The 26,486-nt window shown below is 36.2% G+C and overlaps 2 protein-coding genes across 2 annotated transcripts; both read left to right on the top strand.

Annotated features, from left to right (window-relative positions):
* Positions 1–1,005: 1,005 nt before the first annotated feature.
* mstna (myostatin a) lies at positions 1,006–4,164 on the top strand. Its single transcript, XM_056265864.1, has 3 exons — positions 1,006–1,512; positions 2,460–2,830; positions 3,448–4,164. Exons 1-3 carry the CDS (start codon positions 1,158–1,160, stop codon positions 3,814–3,816), a joined length of 1,095 nt encoding a protein of 364 aa, XP_056121839.1. The 5' UTR covers positions 1,006–1,157; the 3' UTR covers positions 3,817–4,164.
* Positions 4,165–5,711: 1,547 nt separating this feature from the next.
* Positions 5,712–24,794, top strand: stat1a (signal transducer and activator of transcription 1a). Its single transcript, XM_056265853.1, has 25 exons — positions 5,712–5,849; positions 6,965–7,109; positions 8,698–8,848; positions 8,929–9,024; positions 9,253–9,342; positions 11,332–11,410; positions 12,270–12,361; positions 12,451–12,602; positions 13,619–13,777; positions 14,358–14,450; positions 14,544–14,603; positions 14,762–14,785; positions 15,435–15,522; positions 15,610–15,651; positions 16,302–16,385; positions 16,477–16,575; positions 18,405–18,540; positions 18,633–18,688; positions 18,814–18,905; positions 20,622–20,761; positions 20,957–21,145; positions 21,251–21,326; positions 23,779–23,851; positions 23,946–23,969; positions 24,093–24,794. Exons 2-25 carry the CDS (start codon positions 6,982–6,984, stop codon positions 24,114–24,116), a joined length of 2,247 nt encoding a protein of 748 aa, XP_056121828.1. The 5' UTR covers positions 5,712–5,849; positions 6,965–6,981; the 3' UTR covers positions 24,117–24,794.
* The last annotated feature ends 1,692 nt before the right edge of the window (positions 24,795–26,486 follow it).

Raw genomic sequence — 26,486 nt, 5'->3', positions numbered from 1 at the left:
GTACAGCAACAAGATAAAAATTACTTTAGCAACAACCTACAAATACAATCAAACCACATCTAACACAGTAAAAACCTCTCAGAACAACCTAGCAACCCCCTAGTAACGATCCATAACGGCAAAGCAACAACATGACGACGTCTTAAAAATAACAATCTCAATTATATAGCAACAGGACAAAAATCACTCAGAAACCCCTAGCAGCCACCTGGAAACATTGTCAACCATATTGTAAAACTTTAAGATCCTGTCAGAACAACCTAGCAACCCCCTAATAACAATCCACAATGGAAAAGCAACATCATGACGACGTCTTAAAAAGAATACTATCAATTGTATAGCAACAAGATAAAAATCACTTTAGCAACCTCACAGCAACCACCTACAAATACAATCAAACCACATCTAACACTGTAAAAACCTTTCAGAATAACCAAGCAACCCCCTAGTAACGATCCATAATGGCAAAGCAACAACATGATGGCATCTTAAAAAGAACACACTCAGTTGTATGGCAAAAAGCTAAAAATCACTCAGAACCCCCTTGCAGCCACCTAGAAACATTGTGTCAATATAACAACACTTTAAAAACCTGTCAGAACAATCTAGCAATGCCCTGCAACTACCCATAACATGCTAAAACCACTCAGAACACCCTCACAAATGTATAGCAATATGCAAAAACCTCCAAGCAACCATCCTATCAACCACATAGAAACGTCTTAGCAATCCATATAGAATCCTCAGCAGCATGATAAACATACATTTCCAGAGGTCCAAGAAGTATTTTAAAACATCTGAATGGCTACACACATGGGCTCATCTGATTTAAATTAATCATTATAATGAAATCCATATGATATTTATGGTATTTGCATAATAAATTCATGGTATGTACAACAAAATAGACAGCTCCTGAAAATCCTCAAATCAAAACTTGCTTTCAGAATTTACCCAAAGTGCAGAACATCTCTGTGCTGTCTCATCTAGACTTGTTCTTATCAATCCAACCAATCACATGATATCTAACAGCAGGGAATCTTAAGTATAAATATGCCTGGGAGGCTGTGCATCTGTCCAGTGCTGCTTGGAGAGAGTGCGTAAAGGTGCTGTCCATTTCCAAATGTGTAAACGTCTACAAAGATACATCAGAAGAAATGTTTCTCCTTCTTTATCTGAGCTTTTGGAGTGTGCTGGGTTCACACAGTCAGAGCCTGAGTGCAACAACAACATCGCAAGCATTTGTGACACCTGGAGACGACAACGGCCAGTGCACGACCTGTCAGTTTAGACAGCAGAGTAAACTCATGCGCTTGCACTCCATCAAGTCTCAGATTTTGAGCATCCTGCGTCTAGAACAAGCTCCGAACATCAGTAGAGACACGGTCAAGCTACTCTTACCCAAAGCACCTCCACTGCAGGAGCTTCTCGACCAGTATGACCAAAATGGAGGCATTGGTGAGAATGAGGAACAAGGCAGCAGTGAGACCATTATTACCATGGCCACAGAACGTAAGTACCACAGTGTACTGCAATATATAGTGACCCCAAAGATATTCGGACAATGTATGTCAATAAAATGCATGATAAGTTAGTTCTGAGAAAAGGCTAGCATCATTTGCAGATGCCACTTGGTTTGTTATTTTGTTGTAATGCAATGAAAAGGGCTAGCATCATTTGCAGATGCCACTTGGTTTGTTATTTGTTACTTTTTGAAGTGTGGCTAAAGTGTCCAAATACGTTTGGGGGCCATTGTACTATCTGAAAGAGATGACTATGAACCGAATGGTTCATTCATTCAGCTGTTGTTGGAAGATGGCCAAAGGCAACAGACCTTACAGAGCTGTGCACAAGAAACATGCAAAGCACATTTGGCCTGTGAAAATAACTCTTACAAAGATGTACAATGGAAACCTTAGTTTCTGCCAAAATACAGTAGTTATTCCGTTGATGTTACGTCAATAAAACTGGCAACTGGTATTTTCCACAAGTGTCATCAGAAAAAGTAAGATTAATTAAAGGTTTAAAAATGTTTAGGGCAACTCTGCCCCTGGATTTGAGTTTGGCCATAATCAAACACACTGGTAAGACTTCAATTAGATTGGACAAGTGAGTTTTATTAGGGTTGAAACTAAAATTCCTGGGAAAGTGGTGCCAGGAGAAGAGTTGCCCATCCCTATAGTTTACCATGGTAAATGTTTTTACACTGTCAGAAAAATGTGCAGAATTTTTTCCTTTAAAGAGACAATTTATCTACCCTTAAAAGGAGCGTATTAGAACGTGTATCTTTAAAAGTACTACTATGACCATTTAGTAGTAAGTTTGTAATAAGGTACAAAAGTTGTCCCTTTAAAGGTATTGCCTGAGTAACAAGCTGTTGTACCCCTAAAGCTTTTTTTTTTCTGAGAGTGTAAGGTGAAAAGGGTGTACATGGTCTTAGTAAACTTAATACCTTGCAGCGCAAGCCATCGCCCATCTTGAGGGAATGCCGAAGTGTTGCATTTTCTCACTGAGCCCAAAGATTATGCCCGACAGCATCCTGAAGGCCTTGCTCTGGATCTATCTCCGACCAGCTGAGGAGCCAACCACAGTCTTCATCCAGATATCTCACCTGCGGTCATCTTCTGAAGGGAACAGCCACTCAAGAATACGTGCACAAAAAATTGACGTGAATGCCCGGACAAACTCCTGGCAGCACATTGACATGAAGAAGCTGTTGCAGTTGTGGCTCAAACAGCCCCAGAGTAACTTTGGGATAGAAATCAAGGCCTTTGACACGAATGGAAATGATATGGCTGTGACCTCTCCAGAATCTGGAGAGGAAGGACTGGTAAGTCAGTGCATGGATTGGTACTTAGGTACATACTTCTTTAGAATAGAACAAACTACAATTATCAAATGCTGGACAAATTTTGATTAACAAATCTTCAAAAGGTTTAAGGAAGTGTACATATTCTTCTTACAGTACCTTACAGAGTAGTCTAGTCAAGTGGATAAAGGGATACTTGACCGAAAATGATTATCATCAAATTCTGGTTGTTATTCATCATCTTCCTCTCAAATGTGCACCTTGTGGAGTTTAAGCGTACCTTTAATAACCTTGCCCTCTACCATGGCTGTCAAATCTTATTCAAACTTTGCACATCCTGGCAAGTCTGAATGAGATTTGAAAGCAATGGTGGAGGGACACAGTTTGTTTGAACTCAACAAGGGCCTGTAATTCTACTACTTCGCCTTTCACCCTTTTTGGGGTATAGGCCATCAACCAGAGCTCGCCCCGTATCTCAAGGGCCATTATACCATTGACCAAAGGTTTAGTTGGATCAGCTTGGTCAAGGGATCTTCCTGTAACAAGTGCATTGCAATTCATGTCAAGTATGTGCTTAATTGCACCTTTGCATACCTTGTATGTATGACCATAACTTGTTCTTATGTCCGCCCTTCCAGCAACCCTTCTTGGAGGTGAAAATATCAGACGCTGGCAAGCGGTCCAGAAGGGACACTGGCCTTGATTGCGATGAGCATTCCACCGAGTCTCGTTGCTGCCGGTATCCACTCACCGTCGACTTCGATGACTTCGGGTGGGACTGGATAATTGCGCCCAAGCGCTACAAGGCCAATTACTGCTCCGGTGAATGCGTGCAGAGGTACCCTCACAGTCACATCGTTAACAAGGCCAACCCTCGAGGCAGCGCAGGCCCCTGCTGCACACCAACCAAGATGTCACCCATAAACATGCTGTATTTCAATGACCGTGAGCAGATAATCTACGGAAAAATCCCTTCAATGGTCGTAGACCTTTGCGGCTGCTCTTGAGCCCAAGGGCTTTTCTAGTCACTATGACAGCAAGCCCTAACTGCTTTGGACCAGAGGGAAGTGAAAACAACCTTTACCTTGTCCCTTACGAAATAGTTCCTGCTAAAACAATTGACCACACCGGGTCCCAACAAGCCAACTTAGCCAAATCTTTTTGTTTGTTCTCATCAACTGTTGTACACAAGGACAGTAAAAGGTGACAAGGGTTTCTTTATTGAAGGTATAAGGGTTCCTCTGTGAAATCATTTGAGCATAGAGATGACCTGATGGGCTTTACCAGTGTGATTTCAGAATGTACAAATTGCAAAAAGTACTTTTAAGTTTTAAATTAATTTTAAAGGGGGTTGTAAAGTTACAAAAAGAGGAACACTGACCCAGAAACTTACTCAACATGACGTCCAAACAACAGACTTTTGGAATTCTGCAGTTGGTTCATAGCATATGGGTAGTTGACAAATGACATGGATAGGAAACTTTTTAGTGCTGTAACTGCTCACAATTTCAATGCTTTTTAAATAGTTTTAAACATTGCTGGAACATGTCAACCATCCAAAAACATGCTTCTTATATTCTTGTCAAAAAACTGCCAATTCAATAGTAATCCTACAAAATGTCTTAGGCTAGAGATGGTCATAGTGATCTTTTAAAACATGGAATTAATTGTATAGATTGTATGGTTCAAAATCATGTTGTAGTTTTGATCTGTTGTACCAAGTAAAATGCCTGTTACTGATGTTTTTGAGTAGTTTTTTTTTCACATGTCCTTAAGGGACCTCTTCAATGTTGTCCCTTCGTAACCCTTAACAGAGTGACACCATTGACACCAATCCAAGCATGTGGAGCACATTATGGCACTCAAAAGCAACAACCGCATATTCCATGGAAGCTAAAGCCTCTCCTGTGTTATTTTGTTATTTTGAGGGCTCCCCAGTGTGATGGAGGCCCTGTGAGGCAACAATAGTAGAAGTCTGTCCACAGGACATTGAGTGCACTTCGAAATGTCCTCATTTGCGTTTAAAATAAGATTTTGCACACTTTACTGCATGATTCAATAGTTGCACACTTTGAGTCAGCAATTAAGTAGGCTGAAGTTATCTAGAATTAAATGTATAATACAGAATGAAAATAAGATATTCCCTAAGTGGGTGTGCTTTTTTACCCCCTGAATCAAACATTGAGCCATCAGAAGGATCAAATATTAATAGAGATCTTTTATAGTTTGCACATATTGTTTCATGTTGAAACTGATATACATTGACAGAGCTGGTGACCTCATGCAAAAGGAGAAAAAAAAAGATTCTCTTCTGTTGTAAATGAAGACACAGAAGATACATCCTGGTTTTGGAACCTAACAGGAGGATGAAAAGAGGGCAAATGATATATACAAAAAAGGCCTATAATCGTGCATAGATATGATTGCAAATAAATAAATAAAAACGGCTTATCAAGTTTTAAAAGTGAGGAGAAAACACACTAGTCCTGGTTTCTTCTATAGAACAAGATTGTACGGCAAATCAGAGGGAACTTCACCTTATTTGACCCCACATTCCATGTAGTCCTGTCACTCTTATTATTTACCTCTTAAAACACATGTGTTCCTTATAAAACACTATAAAGCAGATCGTAACATGCAATCCTCCTACAGCTTTTACGTAGTGATGAAATGGACATCTTTCTCTAGTCTAGTGTACTACGCAGTTTCAGTTTCTTATAAATCACGTGGGCTGCGCTACAACGTTGGTCCAAAATTCCAGTTGCGTCATAAAGACAGCAAGACACGCTGATAGGATAGTGCATAATGTGACAAACAACACTTTGCTCGCTGATTGGTTGATCTAGCTTTCACTCAAACACACACACGCGTGGTACTCGCGCAGAAAAAGTCGGACATCTACTGGAAAGGCTATTTCAATAACAAATCGACAATAACAGGGAACTCGCCTGTTCTTCCGTGTTATTCTGCTACTATAGAAGACACATCAAACATATATCTGCGGATTCTTAATTTAACCGTATTTGGAGAACATTTGGGGGTGAGTAACAAAATAACAACTTTAATTTCCGCATTCATAATTTTTTTGCTTGACAAATTACAGGAAGTTTGATCTCACGTTTGATTACTTCATGGTATTCCTGTATATGCGTGTAATCCTAATATTTCACATGTTATTTGAGGATTTTACTATTAAGAAAGCAATGGAAAAACACATAAAAGACCTTTATACACACAAGGCCATACGTAAACTGAGCTATTTATATGTGGTCCGAATGCAGGCAAAACAATATCATGCTATTATGTTCATGCGATTCTGTTATGCTAAAATTATGATAATATCTTTCAATATAACTATATTATTATTATTATTACTATTATGGATTGATTCCAATTTATACCGAAGGATAAAATTTGCTGAGCATAAAAAATTAAATAAAATAAAAACACACACCCCTCATACATGCACCCACCCTGACCCACGTTTACCAAAGCTATCAGAATGAGGACGTACCATAGACGTCTATTGTATTTATATTAAGCCTCTAAAATGTATTTATACAAAACAATACTGCCAAACCATACCCTACACACACGTGATAGAGCGCACTTAATTTTTTTAATTTAAATCTTTTCGACAACACTATGTTCAGTAAAGACATAAATAAGCATGCATATTCAAACTAATGTTAGCCTATTCTTATTGTACTCATTTTAAATGATACCTACTATAGACTAAAACTTTGAAAACTTTTTAATAATAATAATAATATAAAATCTTTTTCATGTTTCTCTGTCTTCGAGCTCCACAAACACTACATACTAAACCTAATCTTTGGTCTACAAGAAAACATTTAGCATTTTGAATATAAGAAGAAATATTGTTTACTTTTTACATATCTTTCTTGCAAAATGTTTTGGCAAATCTGTTAGTAGGTACTAGGTTAGAGAAACACACAGCACAAAAACCTCAATATGTCCTGTGCTTAAATTGAAATCTCATCTTGCAAAGAAATGCTTTGCGCAGTTTGCATGTCTGCTGTCTTCCGCCTTCATTTTACTTTGCATAATCAAGATTTTCTTGCAGAAATCAGTCAGCTATTCACTGTGGCCCATCCTTAACAAACACTTATTTTCATTTATTTTACCTCTCAGCCCACAGAGTCGCAGAAATGAGTCAGTGGATGGAGCTTCAACAACTTGATTCAAAGTTTTTGGAACAGGTCGACCAACTGTATGATGACAACTTTCCAATGGCCATCCGGCAGTACCTCAGCAGCTGGATAGAAAGCCACGACTGGTGTGGATGAAAGATTTGATACCTTCATTAGCTTTATCACCATTTCAAACACATAACCACAAATCTCCTGCAAGTATAATAATGCTAAACTAGAGTAGGCATTGGCAACCTGATTTTTTATTTTATTGTTTTTTTTGCAGGAATACATTTTACAAAATACACATAAACAACAAAGTGCAAGTTAATATTTATTAAAATATTAATATTAAAATTTGAAGAAATATTTTTAAATGTGCATAAACATTTGTAAAGGTAATTTGAATACTATTAATAAAATTAATTTAAAATATGCACCTTTAAAAGTATTCATTAATTGTTTCATGTTTAAATATTTTAAAGGTCGTTAATTTGATTATTAATTAAAATATCAACATTTAAAAGATAATTTTTTTCTTTTTTTAATGTGCATAAATATTTTTATAGGTAATTAAAATATTACTATAAATTAGAATACAATAATAAAATATTAAAACGTGAATTAATACTTTAATAAAAAATGAAAGGTATTCAATTATTCATTAAAATATTCATCATATTAATATTTTGAAAGATGCATAAATATATTTAAATGTATTTTTTGTACACCTCAAATGTAAATGATTTCGATTCCAATTCTTATTGAGTCCCAGTTTCAATTCCAATATGTTTAAAATAAAGAAATTCAAACATTTAGATATCAAACATTTATTCTGTCATTTTGCAAAACGTTCTGTTGCAGCTGAATACCATGACCAAAAATCAGCAGCCTAACAACTAACTGAAACACAACTGAAAGTTCAGACATGTAAAATAATCCTTATTTAAATTACAAAAGTGATTCAGTCAAGATCAGTGAGTGATTTTCTTTCTCTTTTGTTCTTTGATTAACAGTAATGACAGACGGCAGCAGGTTTATTAGGCTGCTGTCCCTTTAAGACCTCAAGATCTCATTCGAAATGTTAATTTTGACAAGTATCCGATTCCTGACCTTAAAGGTGCAGTAAGCGATTTGAAACCACCAAAACAAACACGCCCTTACCCAAAAGGATCACACCCCTATCTTGATAGCACCGCCCCCAAATTCACAAAACAGGCACCTCCCCCTTATGAGTGTATACGTCCCTTACTGCTGATTGGCTACAAGTGTGTTTTAGTGCTCGGTCTGATCCACTTTCAGCAGTGTATCTTAGAAATCGCTTACTGCACCTTTAACTATCCGATTTCAGAAGTAAAATAAATGTTCAATTCCCAACCCTACCGATCAATCTGCGTTAACTTCACATAAAGGAATCATGGGTCCTCCAGAGGTGGTTTGGGGCAACAGAGAGGTAAATGCTGCCGTATCAGCTGTTTAAGAAGACAAATGAGTGTCAGCACAACGTATACAATTACTTACTGCAGTTATTATTGCTAAACAAAGTGTAGCAGTGATAACTACTAACTATTTTATATGTCCTTATCTTACTGTAAACATCTTTACTTTCTTATTATACTTGTCATCCCAATAAGAGGGATTATTTAGGTACAAATATAGGAATTGTACTAAAATAGAATTCAAACCAGTCTCAACTTTAGTTGACGTAAATCTTCTGTTCTTTGTTCCCCAAAGGGAGCATGTTGCTAATGTGGAGAACGAGTCCCTGGCTACCGTGAGGTTTCATGATCTTTTGACCCAGTTAGATCACCAACACAGCCGCTTCGCGATGGAGAAAGACTTCCTGAACCAGCACAACATCCGCAAGATCAAGAGGAACTTGCAGGTGACTGACTGCAACTGGCTGCATGACTATTTCCTTTTAGTGTGGTGTCACTTTTAGTTAATTTGAACCTTGTTTTCCAGAACCTCTTCCAAGACGATCCCGTTTCCATGGCTATGATCATCAGTAGGAACCTTAGCGAAGAAAGGAAGATTCTGTCCGCTGCCCAAATGTCAGAGGTCAGTAATTAATAAATGACAGCCACTGATCTCCACCACCTAAACCTGAGATTCAAATATATTTTAAGTCAATATGACATTTAGATGTCTTTTGTAGGTGTGAAGTTCCATTATTAGAGGAATGGTTTAACCGAAAACAAAAATTCATTTACTCACCAAACCTGCATAACCTTTTTTCGTCTGTAAAACAAAAATGGAATGAAGTTAGTAATTAGTATTCCGTTGCAGAATCGAACCGAGAGCACCCAAAACGACATGATCGTGGAGAAACATCGAGAAATGGACGGAAGGGTGAAAGACATAAAGAACAAAGTACAGGTGATGTATACACACAAAAAACTTGTCACAACTACAAGATATTTTGGATACATTTTATTTCGATGGTCCACTTTAGACATTCTTCTAACTACAAGTAACCTTGCAACCACATGTCTACATTCTCTCAACTAAATTCGTTAGAGTGTTAGACTATTAGGGTTCGGGTTAGTAGAATAAGTTGACGTAGTTGCAAAGTTACTTATAGTTAGAACAGACCCGGCGCCAGACACAAATTCACGGACGGGCATTCATTTTTTTCAGGGGGGCACAAATGAAAACAACCTCATTGCATCATAACAGAATCGATTATGATACTATGCAATGATCGATAGAGCATAATAATTATATAATAGGCCACTGACGCTAAAGGTACGTTTACACACTGCCTCCGCAAATTTCGATTTAATTTTTTAAGTAGGTTTGAGAGGTGTTTTCGGGTCATCAGTGGGTGCTGTGAATTATTATTGAAAAATAAATTGGGCATGTTGTGTGGACCTCTGTCCCAAGGGGGGTTGGGGGGCATTCTCCCCCGCAAGAAAATTTGGTACATTTTAAGTTTAAATGCATCAATCTGGTGCACATTGAGAGCTCAAAATTAAGAGCTTCAACCGGCTTCGACCCATGAACTGTGCACATTGAACAAAGAAAAAGCATTGACTTGTATACCTAAAGAGGGCTCAAACATCTTGTTATAGTCTCAGCCTACATTACATCGTATTTTATATTAAGCTATAGAATAGGAAAATTACACTACTTTTGTCCTAATTTCTTCACTTGTAAGAAATAAACCTTTGAGCTTTTATTTAGGAGAAAACACAAAATCACCATGCTGATCGTGTGAGCAAGAGCGCACTTTTCTTTAAATCACGCAGCACAAACAGAATGGCTAACGTTAGCCTACTTAATTAAAGTCTTGTGCTGTTTAGCCAAAAAAACGAAATATAATACCGAAAAAACTCGACATGTCAACAAAACATAAACATCTTCCCAAACACATATCAAGCTTATTTAAAAACCTCGAAAGCATAAACACTCATTCAAAGTAATACAACGTATTACGTATTCAGAATACAAATTATGAGTAGGCTAACAGTAGTCTCCACAGAGCATAAAATATTCGTTTCATTTTATTTTTCGTGTTCGCATTTATGAGGAAAAAACAATGTTACGGACGTGAGCGCTCTGAAAGCGGCACTAAAACATGCTTTAAAACTTTCACAGAGACATCAAACAGAAAGCAAAACCTTTCTTTAAAGTGAATTTCGTTTTGTATTAATTGTATCTTAATTTTAATCAATATTTCATCAACCAATTGCCTGGAGGGATTTAATAAATAAGAAGTAAATATAGCAGACGATAATGACGAACCGGAGGCGCCAGCGCGTGAACTGGAGCTCGTCGCAATTGAACCGAAACTCGTGTAGGCGTATAAGGTAGCCCGCCTCACAGACATGTCTACTTTTAAACAGAACAGTTCAAAACGAAAGAAAACAGACTACAGACTGCTCCCTGCTCATGTAATCCGTATGAAATGTGCATTTCTCTATGGCGTTTGAACGAAACGTTTGAATGAATGACTCGCTTAATAAGACCGCTATCACATGCATTTCCGCGCTCTCTATCGACAAACCAATCAATACGTTTACAATTAGAAAAAAATCAGACCAAACACATTTTTATTTTTATTCAGGAGTTATGTATATTCAAAAGGATAACTTTTGATAACAGTAGCCTATTGATAAAAAAGATATTGTGCAAACAAGCAAGGACTGGTGGGACTTGAAGTGGAGTTGGTGAAGGGAGAGACTCGCTCAGGGCGGGCACTAGTGACTCACAGGGCGGGCCAGGCCCCCCAATGCCCGCCCATGGCGCCGGGACTGAGTTAGAAGAATGTCTAAAGTGGACCATCGAATAAAATGTTACAGATACGTGTAATTCTCCTTGTCAAGTCGTGTGAGAAATCTTTTTTTTTTTTCTATTTCCGATTAGGACACCGAGCAGATCATCAAAAATCTGGAAGATCTGCAAGACGAATACGACTTCAAGAGCAAAACTCTTCAAAGCAGAGGTAACGGGATTAAAAAAATGCTTTCTTTGTAGTCGAAAAGAGCTTGATTTAACATGTGGTCCATAGAATGTAAAAAAAAAAAAAAAAAAAAGGACAGCATGTCTCCCCTTTCCATTGTAGAAAAATGGAAGCCAAAATAACTTACGGTCTTTGCCAATTACGTTGTTCGGGGCCCGAGACTGCGCGGTATCAAGCTGCGGTATTAAGGTCCCGCCCACAAAGCACAGCTGTCAATAATGACGTTACACTCCATTTTTATAGCATCAAATAATAACTAAAACCAAACTTATTTGGAAAATGAACATTGCACATACGTCTGCATGATAAGAACTACCTAGAATAACAGAAACCCTCTTTGGGACCATCTTGTGTCATTGAATTTTTTAGTTTGGCTCGCATCCCATCCGATTACATGGAGAGGGCAGGGTTTAAGACCTACTGCAGCCAGCCACCGAAAAAATGCTTTTGCAAAATTTTACAAGCAAAAATTTGTCTCTTGTCAGTAGTGTATATAGTAGTGTAGCGATGTATATTCACAAAAGAAGTCACTTTGAAACCAAGCAGCTTTCTGTTGGTCAGTGCAGCGAATTCGCTTGACCAAACTGAACTTATCGGCCTTTACGTAAATTTCCCAATCGTTTAAATTTCGCAAGCGGGAATTCGCTGAACAGCGGGAAATGTGATCGCGCCTTAGGCTACAACTAGCTATTTTTTCACGATAGAAAGTTTAGAAACTCAATATTGCTTATTTTGATTGCAAAAATTCAACAAACAATAATAAAAGTGACAACTTAAGTCAGAACTAGCTGTTTTTCCACAAGTACAGAAACTCAGTATTGCTTGTACGTCTGTTTAACAGAGGAACTCAACGGGACCATTTCAGCGGAAGACTTGAATCGGGAGAGACTCACCATCCGCGCCATGTTTATGAAACTCCACAACACAAGAGAGGTGAGAACATTGGAGATCCATCGGCCTTCGCTTTGGTTAGTGAAAAGAAGCCGTTGCGTTCAACTCTGTGTGTGTTTGTGTCCATGTAGAGTGTGATTGGTCAGATGTCAGAGGTGTCGAATCTCATGGATCCGGTGATCTTTGAGCTGATCTCATCAGAACTGGCCGATTGGAGGCGCCGACAACAGATGGCTTGCATCGGTGGGCTGAGCAATGTCTGCTTGGACCAGCTGCAAAACTGGTAACAAATGCAAACCACAAATGAATTCATATTTTCTTTATAAACATATGGAGTAGCAATACTAGCAATATATGCAAGTTGTTTTGCTGTTCTAAAATGTTAAATGAAAAAAAAAAATCAGTTGCAAGCTTACAGAAAATTGGTCTGGAGAAGCGCATCTGTAGGAAAAGTGTAATGTACTAAACTATGAATATTAAACCTATTTTCCATACAAATTGATTATCAAGAATCACATGATAAAAATCATATTCAGATTAGTTTGCTAGCTAAAATACTTGACAGAATTTTTCATTCTACCTAATAAAAAAAGCGACCCATCAATTTTAATGCCGCACGAAGCAACAAATTTGATATTTATTTATATGTATGTGGAGGGAGATTGTGGACCAGTAAGATTTCGCTGTGGGCGGAGCTACACAGTGTGATGGATATATGTTGCATTTAAACCAGAATAGTCATAACGACCAACTCTCATAGTTCTAGGGGCGTCAGATAATTATGATATCGATCATAATTACGAATTTTTAATGTACAATATGCATTTTTACACAATTTGTGTACTATTGATTACGAATAGCAATAGTGGTGCGGTTACATTTACTGTGGAATGGCGAATTTCGCAGACAAAATCCTTTAATTTCAATAGGAATCTCACAAATGGGAAATTTGCCTGAGTGCGAAAGATTTCCAGACAGATTTCGCAACAGGTTCAAATTGGTCGTGCGAATTTTTTTGCACTAACCAACAGAAAACTGCTTGTTTTGAAAGTGACTTCTGTGCGAGTTGATCTCCATACATCGTTCCGCTGTTGACGATAGACAACCTTTTTTGCATGCCAAATTTTATTTGCTTTTCTGCGTTGAAATATTGACGGTATTAAATAAAATGAAAATATATAAATATTGATCATTTTGCAAATATTGTCAATGGACCTTTATGTGGCGGTGCCTTACAAAAATCATGGCTCGCATTTTAAGTCATATGTCATTGAGTTCTGTTTGTTTCCCCCCCCCCAGGTTTACCTCTATCGCAGAATCTCTGCTTCAGCTCAGGCAGCAGCTCAAGAAACTTCTGGAGCTGGAGCAGAAGTTCACATACGATAAAGATCCCATCACCCTCAGCAAAAACACCCTGGAGGACAAGATCATGTCAAACCTCAAAACTTTAATCACAAAGTAAGAGCATTTCTTTGCTTTTTTAGGCCCTGATATACTCACGGCGAAGTTCTTTTTCGTTCTTTGCTTAGGGGTGAAGTTCGAAACACCTTAATCGTGGAATATTTCCATGTCAATGAAGGCGGAGTCTCAGAGCCACACCCACTTATTACATAACCGTCACGGACCAATGGTAGTTCAAAGGTGTTTACCAGCTGGAGCGAACTTTTCTGGAACTGAACTCCGAACGAACTTTGATTGGGACTGATTTTGTTTGAAATTTCTTCACACCAGTTTGTTCTTCGATTTGGTTTGAAGTACCGGTATAAGAAAATAAAGCAGAAAATCAAGAAAGTCATCAACTATGATGTCAAAATGTAAGGTTGCAGCTGATTGGTCTGTGGGTTATTCTGAGGAGAAGTGCAGCTAGAGGAAAAAAGGCCACTTGATTTTAGTCTTGAGACGTGCTAAACTACGAATATTAAACTTTTTTTTTTTTTTTTTGGTTTTATTCGATTTCGCTTGAAGTATATCGGGGGCCTTTACACCACTGCTGAAATGTGTCGCTGACAATGAATCATTTTGGTTTGCGTGTTTTCAGCTCCTTGGTAGTCGAGAGACAGCCATGCATGCCGACCCAACTGCAAAGACCTTTGGTGCTGAAGACGGGTGTTCTGTTCACTCTCAAATTACGGTAACTTTAAACAAATGTCAGATGATTCACTTCTCTGCAAGCAGAAGCCAGATAATGATCAGATGATGAAATCAAAATTTTCTGTGCCTCCAGGCTGCTCATAAAACTTCAGGAATTCAACCACACTGTTCGAGTGAAAGTCCATTTTGATAAGCAAGTATTTCGAAAACTTTATCTCAACTAAGTCATAGATACTTTCTTTTGCCTGTAGATTACTTGCTTGATTCATGCATTTTTAGCTTAACATACATTCAGAAAAGACAACATTTCATATGTTCTTGTGTTAACACGTGCCTCTTTTTGTCTTCCAGGGATATCGTTGAGAAACGGAAAGGGTGCGTCTTACGTAATTTCCTTTGCATACCATATTAAAGGGAGAGTTACACTAAAAATTAAAATCTGTCATCATTTACTCACCCTCATGTCATTGCTGTGTTTTTTTTGTGGAACATAAAATATATTATTTTAAAATGTTTGTTACGCAGGTCTTGAAAAACAACAACAGTTGTAAAAAAAAAAAAAAAAAGTCCACTACAAAAAAGCAAGCTTGAGTTAATGACAGAATCTATATTTTTTGCTGAGTTGTTCCTTAAATTCAGTTCTTTTTAAATTTGTTGAATCCCACTTAAATTAAAGGGATAGTTCACCCAAAATTCTTTCAACATTTGCTCACTTTATGTTGATCCAAACTTGAGTTTCTTTCGTCTGCTGAACATTTTAAAGGAAGTTGGTATTCAAACAGTAGACGGTACCGATTGACTTCCATAATAGGAAAAAAATACTATATAAGTCAATGGGTGCCGTCATCTGTTTGATTACCAACTTTCTTTAAAATCTCTTTTGTGTTCAGCAGAAGAAAGAAACTCATACAGATTTGGAACAACATAGGGATAGTAAACATAGTAAATTATGACAAAATGTTCATTTTTGGGTGAACTATCCCTTTAATATTATTCTGCTTACTTAGCTATGTTCCTGTTTTAGGTTTCGGATGTTCAACATCTTGGGAACAGCCATGAAGGTGATGAATATGGAGGAATCCAATGGGATGGCTGCAGAATTTCGTCATCTGGTAAAGTGAAAAGAAAAACAAAAGAGCAAATTATACTGTAGCTCCAGTCAAACAAGTAATAGTAACAATATTCATTTTACTTCACAGCAACTGAAAGAGAAGAAAGTTACCGGAAACAGAACTAGTGAGGTGAGGGTTCAGTCTTCACACTACCGTTAAAAAGTTTGAGCTCGGTAAGATTTTTAGTAATGCTTAAGTCTCTTATGCTTACGAAGGCAGCATTTATTTGATCAAAAATTACAGAAATAGTTTTACAATTTAAATGAACTGTTTTCTATAAGAGTATATATTAAAATGTAATTTATTCTTGTGATTAAAGCTGAATGAAATAGAAATCTTTTGTAAGATTCTAAATGTCTTTACTGTCACTTTTGATCATTTTAATGTATCCTTGCTGAATAAAAGTAATTCATTTCTAATAAATTACTGAGCCAAACATCAGTTGTATACTTCTTAAGATTGTCAAATACTTTTCTGTGTGACTTTTCTATTTACTTACCCTCATGTCTTTCCAAAGCTGTATGACTTACTTTCTTCTGTGGAAAAGCTCCAAAAAACCCCCCCAAAAAATCACATAAAAGTATGATGAAAGTAGTCCATAACTCTTGTGATCTATTTTCCACCTCTTCTGAAGTCATACGATCGATCTGTGTAAGAAAGAAGCAGAAATTTAAGCTTCCCCTCATTTGAGCTTCTGCATGTTCAAACTTTAAAACCAGTTTGAACTAATTTTGTTCAACTTTTTTTTTTGGCTAACCTGTTTCTTAAATGTTCGGCAGGGTCCTCTGATCGTCACGGAAGAACTTCACTCCATCGTCTTTGAGGCTGAGCTTTGCTGGTCTGGACTGGTCATGAACTTTGAGGTCAGAAGACCCTTCAGAAGAACAGAGTTCGGAACATAAACATCACCAAATCATGATCATCATCAACTTTCTTCTCTCTCTCCATCTTCAGGCTACATCTCTGCCCATAGTCGTGATCTCCAATGTCAGTCAGCTACCCAGTGGATGGGCCTCCATCATGTGGTACAACATGCTGAACTCTGAACCAAAGGTTAGTCCTCCTTAACACTAATGTTATGCATAACAGATTTAGGACAAACTGAAAATTGTATTATATGATACAAATCTGAAACTAAACAAAATGTATCGAAATTTTGCCTTGGCAAATAACTGAAAAATGTTTAAGTTGAAGCACTATAATTAAAATAACTGAAAATAAATTAAACCTAAATAGAAAAGAACAAAAACGACAAAAGCACATAACAAAATTATTAAAACTTAAACAAAACTTTAAATGAAAACAAAAAATATTGGATTAAAAACTTGATGAAAAATGAGAAATGTTTGCCTTTAAAAACAACCGAAATACGTTGAAGGACTGGAAATAATAAATAAATGAAAACCGAACTAAAAGTAAAACTGAAATAAATTAAACCTAATAGAAATATTTTTAAAAAGAACAAAAACAAATACAAATGACAAAAGCACATAACAAAATTATTAAAATTTAAATATTAATATTATATATGAAAATATTATGTATATATATATATATATATATATAATTAAACCAAAAAAATGGAAATGTTGCCTTGGCAAATAACTGAAATAAGTTCAGTTTGATATCCTATAATTAAAATATATATCCTAAAATTACTAACTGGAAATAAATAAAAACTGAAATAAAATTAAATCTAAATAGTAATTTTGTTATGCGTTTGTCTTTTTTTTTTTTAGTTTTTTGTTCCTTTTACCGGTAACATATTTCTAAAACTTTTAACTACATGAAATTATAAATATCAAAGGATAAACTTAAACTAAACAAAGAATGAGAAATGTTTCCTTGGCAAATAACTTAAGTTGAAGCACTAAAATTACAAAAAAAAAAAAAAAAAAGAACCTAAATACAAATATTCTTTAAAAGAACAAAATCTACTAAAAATGACAAAAGTAAAAAAGAAAACTGGTACGTCCTATGAGTGTCTAGGGTTAAGACTTAAGATTTTAAAGAGTATTTGTCTGGGCTCTGCCACAGCACCTCAACGACAAGATTCTTCTTAACAGTTTTATTCAAAAGCTCTTAACAGATCACAATTTACCTAGAGAGTAAAGCTTGGGGAGGAAACAAAGACTTCAGAAGGGGTATAACAAGAAAGAATAGAACAAATAAATAACAGAAATGTACACTCACTCCCTACCTGACCACAAACCAGGAGAAAACAGGGGATAGCAAAATAAAAAAAAGAGGCACCCACCTCCCTACAGTTCCCAAGCAATAAAAATTAAATAAAAACAAACAATCAGGAGAACAACAGCTTAAATGGTAAAGCAGAAGTTATAGACTAGGATGTCTCACTAAGAAGCAACAGTGCCTTAGGCTACAGCATTCAACAATAAGCGGCAATAAAGCAACAGTACTCTAAGCCAAAACAAAAGGAAAATGCAAAGAGTCGCACAGATCCACAAAAAGGAGCACAACAGCTCCCAACAACTGGGCCAGGCGGGACACAGATCATGCTCTGGAGAAAGGTTCTCCACGATTGATAGTTCTGCTTGCTTTTATGCTGCTTCCCTCCTGGTTGGTAAGCAATCAGCTCTAGTACCTGCCAGAGTGAAGGAGTGGGAGGAGCCAAAAGCGAGCAGGAGACACAAAACAACAACAAAAGAAAGCAAACACATACCACAGTACCACGCAGTTCTCACAAAAATATACGTCTTTAGACGTAACGAAATACTAAAGTAAAAGCAAATTCAAAGATAAGTCCTCAACGCTCATGTTCTTGAAAAGTTTCATCAGTAGAAATGAGCTCTACTTACGTCCGCACAAAACAGATTGCAGGATGTGTTCGCACAGGTTCTGACTTGCCGTTTCTTCTCCAGAACCTTTCGTTCTTCGTCACTCCTTCTTCAGCCACTTGGGGTAATCTAGCGGAGGTGCTGAGCTGGCAGTTCTCCTCCATCACCAAAAGAGGTCTTAATCAAGAACAGTTGAGCATGCTGGGAACTAAACTGCTAGGTGAGTCTGATAGCTACTTGCCTGCCATCGAGCGGCTGATCCTGTTGGAACAGATGAACTAAATGCACAAGCTTTTGAACTTTGGCCCACAGGTCCTAAAGCGGTGATGGATCCTGAAGCTCAGATTCCTTGGAATAGATTCTGTAAGGTTGGTCTCTATACTATATGTTTTTACTTATTCGTTTAGCCATTAGGTCGAATCTTCTGAATTGAGCACACTAGTTTTGTTAGCCATGATTGTTAAAAGTGATTTGAGTCTTGTGTATGATGTAGTCTGGCAGTGAGAAGAACTTCACCTTCTGGTTGTGGATTGAAGCCATTTTGGATCTTATAAAGAGACACCTGCTGAGTCTGTGGGATGATGGGTAAGAATTCAGATGTTTGGATTATGAAAATTCTGCTAGAATCACATGATCACACCTTGATCACATGCTGTTGGGGTTAAGATCAACCAGGTTGACCAGCTAACTAACGTGACCATTTTGGACATCTACGGTACCATATTTCACATACCAGGGTTATTATCGTTAACTAGAACTAAATCTATTCACTTTAAAACATTTTTTTGAAATAAAGCTGAAATGAAATATAAATATTAGGAAAAAAACTAAAAGTAAATGAAAATGAGAAATGTTGCCTTGGCAAATAACTGAAATGAGTTGAAGTTGAATCACTAAAATTACTAACTGGAAATTATTAAAAACTAAAGTAAAACTGAAATAAAAAAGTAACTAAATAGTAATATTTGCACAAAATGACAAAAAAAAAGAAGACAAAAGCACACAACAAAAATACTAGACTAAACTAAACTTAAATTAGAAATGTTACCTTGGCAAATAACTTTGGCAAAGCACTAAAATCACTAACTGGAAATAAATAAAAACTAAATAGTATACATAAATAGTAAAACAAAAACTAATAAAAGGGACAATATCACATAACAGTTTACAAAAAATGTAACTAAAATTAAAATGAAAACTGAAAATATAAATATTTGATGAAGAACTTTAACGAAAATTAGAAATGCAAAACACACTTAATGGAAATAAATAACTATAACTGAAATAAAAATAATAACCTAATAGTAATATTTAATAAAAAACATTTAGCTAAAATTAAAACTAAATCCGAAAATATAAAAGCATATTCAAAATATCAATAAAAACTAAAATAGTATATAAATAATTCTACATTTTTGTTAGATTTATGCTTTAAACAAGAAAAATGTTCCAGGTTAAATAAACAAATAAATATAAAATTTAACCTGTAACATTTTTATTAAGTGGGATAGTTAATTCTGTAAAAAAAAATAAAAACAGACTGACGAGTCTGTGGCATGTTTTCAATTACCAACATTGTGTCCCCTATTTTTAGTAAAAACATGCATTTACCGGTATGTTAACTCTTTCCCTGCCAGTGTTTTTGAAAAAAGTTGCCAGCCAACACCAGCATTTTTGATAATTTTCACAAAAATTTCATGGCCCCCAAAATATTTTGTTGTTTTAATATCTGAACATGATATATGTCAAAAGAAAGAACAGCCCCTCTGCTTTTACACAAAAACCTATTTTATTCTAGCTTAATGCATTCTTTTTTTTTATCAACACTTGAATATGGTTAAGTTTCATTAAAAACAACATTTGGAGCAAAAAGCTGAGAAAATCACATTTTTGTCAAAGACTACATCAAGATTGGATTCAGAAATTCAAAAAAAACATAGACCCCCGAGTCCATCAACACCCTCGAAGCTTTACAGTCCTATACCTCGTCCTGGTATGATGTTTCATTCTGTAACATTAGGCAGTTTTGATTTATATGCTGTTTAATGTTGGTGATCGCGTTGTTTTACATATTCCTTGCATGTGTTTTGATCTAGAGATTCAGTACTTTTTCAGAAGATGCCATAGCGCCCCCTACCATATAACAGTGAAAATACAGGAAAACTATTTCCGTAAATGGTGGGGAATGACGGGAATTTCAGTCATTGGCGGGGAACCAGTTAATAAACTTTGGGAGTCTGGCACATTGGGAGTCTATTGGTCAAGCGGTAACATTGCTTTAACACTGTCCATCTCTCACAGGTGTATAATGGGGTTTGTGACCAAGGACCGTACTAAAGCTCTGCTGTATGACAAAGCTCCCGGGACGTTTCTGTTGCGCTTCAGTGAGAGCAACCGCGACGGAGCAATCACGTTCAGCTGGATCGAACATGACTCAAACGGTGAGGCGCTCCTCCCTTCTGACATGCCGTGGAACACTAAACAATTAAATGAAAGCAAATAAAATAAAGGATTTTTCTTTGGTCTTGATATCAAAACGTCAACATTTAGATTTTGCTTAAACTTTGTCTTGAAATCAAATCCGTTTTTGAGTAAATGTATTGTTGATTACTGTGTTTGGCTTTGTGTTGGTTTAGAAGAGCCGCAGATTCGCTCTGTGGAGCCCTACACGAAGAGGGAACTCTCTGCCGTCTCGCTTCCCGACATTATTCGAAACTATCGCGTGATGGCCGCCGACAACGTCCCAGAAAACCCTCTGCGGTTCCTTCATCCCAATTTACCCAAAGACGACGCCTTCAAAAAATACTATTCCAAACCTACCGAGAGTAAGAAACGCAGTTGTGAACTATGTAAAAAAAAAATCCCATTAAATGTATTAAAAAAACGTATAAATGAAATTCTTACTCTTTCTTCGTCTTTTGTTTCTCCAGAGCAAGAACCAATGGATGTCGACAAGAAGTCAGACGAGGGATACATCAGCACCACTCTCATCTCCATCTCTGAAATGTGAGTCAGTGTTAAAGGGATAGTTCACCCAAAAATGAAAATTAGCCCATGATTTACTCACCCTGAAGCCATCCTAGGTGTATATGACATTCAGATGAAAACAATCTGAGTTATAAAAAAAAATGTCCTGGGTCTTCCACTCTTTGACTAAAATAACTGACCTCCGACAGACGGCAGTACGCATCGATTTACGGCAAACTTGACGCACAACGTAATGACGGCTATTGACGCCTCTCGCGGTTCACACAAACAGGGCTGGGCAACCGCGTTCGTCATTACGTTGTGCGTCAAGTTCAAGTGTTACTCTTTTGGCGTAAATCGATGCGTACGGCCGTCTGTCGGAGGTTAGTTATTTTAGTCGATAAAGATTTAAATATGGATATTTTTCTTATACGAACGCATCGCTTCACTTCTGAAGGCCTTTATTAACCCCCAGAGAGCCGTGTGGAGCACTTTCACCATGAATAGATGCGCTTTAAAGGGGTCATATAATGGTACATGCACTTTTACAAGTTGATTGTACTGAAATGTGTGTTGGCAGTGTCTGTACACAACCATCATAAAATGATAAAAATCCATCCAGTGGTTTTGTTTTAATCTCCTTATATGTTTTCCCCTGCCTCAAATCGAGCCGTTCGAGCCTGTGACGTCACACGCTCGGAAGCCCCTCCCACGATTGTTGATTGACAGCAGCGATTCAACACAGACCCGCCCTCGCTCGTGAGCGAGCTGTCAATCATAGTCTGCGCGGACCGGCGCGGTCATTGTTGATATGCTGGAGCACTGTCTATGAGCAGAATGGCGTCTAAGCGATTGTGGTGTTCTGTTCTTGGGTGTAATAACAAACACAGCAGTCATTTTAATGTTCCTAAATCCGAACCGCTGAAGACGCAGTGGCTGAGTTTGTTTTCGAAGGGAATATTCCACACGAGCAACGTCAATGCTTTCATGTTTGCGCGAATCATTTCTCACCAGACTGCTTTATAAACGAGGATCAGTATAAAGCTGGTTTTCTATGTATGATGTTCTCAATATAATTCATAATCCCACGTTTATACTGAACAACGCGTTATGGTTATTGTGTTATTGTGTTACAAACGGTGTACACACAGAACAGAGAGGCGGGGTGAGCGAAGCTCATTATCATTTAAAGTCATATGCACTGAAACGGCGTGCTGAAAACAGAGCTGTTTTTGACCAAGTAAAATAAGTGTTTTCTTACAATACTAATGAGAATTTTTAAATAAAGTATATTACAAACTTTTAATTTAGACCCTAAAGAATCATACTAGCTTGTACAAAAATGGCATTATATGACCCCTTTAATGTACTTCCAAAGACATATGGCCATTCACTTACATTATCAAGCTTGGAAGAGCCAGGACATTTTTTAATATAACTTCGATTGTATTGGTCTGAAAGAAGAATGTCCTATACACCTACGATGGCTTCAGGGTGAGTAAATCATGGGCAAATTTTCATTTTTGGGTGAACTATCCATTTAAAGCAATAAATCCCGCAAATGTCATTTCTGTACAGAAGCTTGTTTCCACCACCACCAAAAAAAAAAAAAAAAAAAATGAATGCGACTTTACTGTATATCTGACAATTCAGACTATTTCTCGCATTTTCAAATTTTTAACTCGTAACTGCATGTTTATATCTCGCAACTCAGACTTTATAACTCGCAATCCTGACATTTTACTTGCAATTGCAAATTTATATTTCACAAATCTGACTTTATAACTCTCGCAATAATATCTCGCAATTCCGACTTTTTTAACTCGCAATTCTGACGTTTTTCATTGTTTATATTTCGCAATTCAGATTTTTTCTTGCAATTTCGAGTTTGTAACTTGTAATTCTTACTTTCAACTCACAATTGTGGGTTTATATCTCGCAGTTCTGACTTTATAACTAACAATTCTGACTTTTTACTTGCAATTGCAAGTTTATATTTTGCAAGTGGGATACCATAATTTGAAATTCTGATATTTTAATTGCAATTTAGTTTTTAAGTTTTTAACTCGCAATTCTGACTTTTTTATTATTCGCAATTGCAAAGTTTACTGTATATCTTGCAATTCAGACTTTATCAAGACGCAATTCTAATATAACTCACAATTCAGAATTTTTATATCTCGCAATTCTCACAATTGCGATTTTACTGTATACCTCTCATTCAGACTTTATTTCTCGGAATTCTGACTTTTTCTTGCAATTTCGAATTTGTAATCCACAATTCCTATTTTTTACTCGCAATTGAAAGTTTATATATCGCAACTCAAGACTTTATAACTCGCAATTCTGACTATTTCCTCATTTTTATACGTTTTATTCCATGATGGAAACAAGCTTCCATATTTCTGAGCTACTAAACAGGATTGCAAAAATAACGACTTCTTTTTTTAATGTATTTTTTTGTGTGCGTTTAAATATGTTCGAATTTTAGGAAACCGCAAGAATATAATGACACGCTCATGCCAATGTCACCTGAGGTATTCGACCAGCTGAAGCTGGAGGTGGTATGTAAAATAATAATCTATATAATTACAAAATCTTTTAAACCAATAGTTCAATATTAACTGCAGTTATTCTCTCCATTTCTCTTTATTCTAGAACCGATACGATATCCGACTGGAGGTAGAGTACTACTGTTCCTTTTTATAATCTATAAAATGCATATCATCGATTTGACTTAAATTTATAAATTGCACACTGCATAGAGTTAGATGCTGATTTTGTTTTTTGTGTGTTTTATCGCAGCCGTCAGACTTCAGCCTTTCTTAAGTCACCTGAAAGATGACAGATGACTCAGGAAAAAGTAAAAATGTTTCCATCATTCTGTGTTTTTAACAGCGCAAATGAAATGGGAGCAATTCGTGTAGCCATTGGGTTTGGTATTCCTCTCTCTTTCATTCTAACATTGAGGAAATTATTCAAAAAACACTGTATACCCTGTCAACTATCGCAAAAAGTGGAAAATGGAGCCAATTAAACCCCATAGTAATGCTACTGTTACCTCAGCACTTAATCTAAAAACTAAAGCAACTTTTAAGGCAGGGAAGTTGTGTACTAATAGTACTCCATTTAGTGTAGCACCAAGTAGTAAACGAGAAAGTAAATGCCGAGCAGTAAATGAGTGAACGAGAAAGCTAGACGGATGAATTTCACAAAAACTGTTTAATCTATATTTTCTATAAAGAAAATTAAACCTATTTTTAGGACTACTAAGATTTGTTTTAACAGTTAAGCACATTTTAATCCACATTTTTTCTTTATAAGAATGCAAACAAATCATTTATTTAATCGCTTTGATGGGAAAAAACATTTACATCTCAGGGTTGTTTTTGTACTGCCTTTAATTTATGCTGATTTTAATACAAAAAAAAATCTAAAGTTTTTACTGTAATACTGGAATTAGTGTATCACAGTAATAAATCCATTATAAGAATAAAGAAAATAACAGTGGGGAAATGTGCTGAACTGTCATGAAAAATTCATAATGCAATAAATAAAATAAGAATGCAACAAATTGTCCTAAAATAGGCTTCCTTTTCTTTAAAAAGTTTCTTCTGTTAGATTTTCGGTTTAAAAAAAAAACACCTGGACGTGTTTTTGTAAGATTCACCCAGAAAGAACTAAGAAATGCAGGGATTCGGGTTTCCTAAACTGTTTCTGTATAATGTGAAATTCCTAAACTTGCAGGTGCTTTATTAGTATCATGTCCACCTTATGTACTTTATGTTGTTGTTTCTACTTTTTGCACTGCTGTGTTTAATTACAGAGCAATATTTGCCAGTCTAATTTGTTTTGGGCTTCATAGAAAATTTTGGTGGAAATCCATTTTGTTTGGAATGCCTTAAAAATGTGCACCTGGAAACTGTTGGTACAGACAATACGAAAATACACCCACATACATTGGCGAGAGCATACCTGGAAAGCATAGTTTTAAAAAAAATATATTGTGTACGGATGTCTGAAAATCAAAATATATCATCATCCGGATAAAACCACCAGAAAAATTGAGTAAAAAACCCCATTTATAATCTGTGTTCAATGTCTTTATTTTTTTATCTAGTATTCTTTTGTGTGAAATATAGTATCAGCATCGACGTTAAATTCGAACAAATCTAGAACATCTACAGCATTTATTTTAATTAAATAATAAAGTAAAAGGAAATTTCACAACACAATGCAAATACATTCATAGCAGTAAATAACAAATGCTGAAAAAACAAAAGAAATTACACAAAGCAACTAAAGTGCGACACATTGAAATACGATCAATGACCTACTTTTGTTTGTACTTTTGGTCGTGTTGCTTTTTCTTTTTTTTTATACAATACATAACATTTCCCAGTTAAGCATGTACACACACACACACACGCGCTACAAAACACATTTACAATACTTCAATAATAGTGTCCCACTAGAAAATATTCACATATTGAGACTGACTGAGCTTTGGAGGTTCCAAGTATACGCACGCCTCTTCGTCGTCCGAAATGTACATTAAAACAATCAGTGTGCTTGTGCGCATACACATGTGACCTACTGTTTTCAAATAGATTCTCAAAGTTACACAACATGTTTATACTGCATTTTGAAAATTGCAGTCAGTGTTAATACCAGTGCAATTTTTGTTTATTTTCAACTTTCAACCTTGCTTGTCATTTCACCATGTACTAATAAAACCGGAAATATACCAATTTTGCTTGGTTCTTTTTTCCTATGATAGCTAAACAATAATCACATGACAAAGACTTATTAAAAGTGTAAATTCCTTGCAGTTTGTCTGATTGCAGAGACAAAATCCATTTCCACATCCTGGAGTTTTGCAGAATTTAAAACATTGCAGAATTTAAAACATTGCAAGTCATTTGTAAAACCTTTCCAAATAATGATCCATTAGGCGACTGTCGTAATATTTACAGTACACCAAAGTATTGAAATTTTGTTGTTGTTGATGATATAGTTTTAGAAAATACAGGAAATTCCCATAGTACAATGAACAAACAGGTCCTCTAGTGCTTTAAAGTAATTTTGGTAACATTTTACAATAAGTTTTCATTTGTAAATATTAGTTATGTATACAGGTATCAATTTTACAGCATTTATTAATCCTAGTTATTGTTAATTACTACATTTACTAAAACA

Source organism: Rhinichthys klamathensis, unplaced genomic scaffold, assembly GCF_029890125.1.
Source record: "Rhinichthys klamathensis goyatoka isolate OS25496 unplaced genomic scaffold, OSU_Roscu_1.1 h1tg000241l_1, whole genome shotgun sequence".
In the NCBI taxonomy this organism is placed as follows: domain Eukaryota; kingdom Metazoa; phylum Chordata; class Actinopteri; order Cypriniformes; family Leuciscidae; genus Rhinichthys; species Rhinichthys klamathensis.
The sequence above is the reverse complement of the archived record's forward strand: the minus strand, read 5'-3'. Positions and strand labels throughout refer to the sequence as shown.

Bases quoted from the DNA above. Each gene is read 5' to 3' on its own strand.
- stat1a (XM_056265853.1), top strand. From the start codon at position 6,982: ATGAGTCAGTGGATGGAGCTTCAACAACTTGATTCAAAGTTTTTGGAA. The intron at 14,786-15,434 runs GTGCGTCTTACG...TTCCTGTTTTAG, and splicing joins ATCGTTGAGAAACGGAAAGG to GTTTCGGATGTTCAACATCT. The intron at 15,523-15,609 runs GTAAAGTGAAAA...TTTACTTCACAG, and splicing joins CTGCAGAATTTCGTCATCTG to CAACTGAAAGAGAAGAAAGT.
- mstna (XM_056265864.1), top strand. From the start codon at position 1,158: ATGTTTCTCCTTCTTTATCTGAGCTTTTGGAGTGTGCTGGGTTCACAC. The intron at 1,513-2,459 runs GTAAGTACCACA...AATACCTTGCAG, and splicing joins TATTACCATGGCCACAGAAC to CGCAAGCCATCGCCCATCTT. The intron at 2,831-3,447 runs GTAAGTCAGTGC...CCGCCCTTCCAG, and splicing joins AATCTGGAGAGGAAGGACTG to CAACCCTTCTTGGAGGTGAA.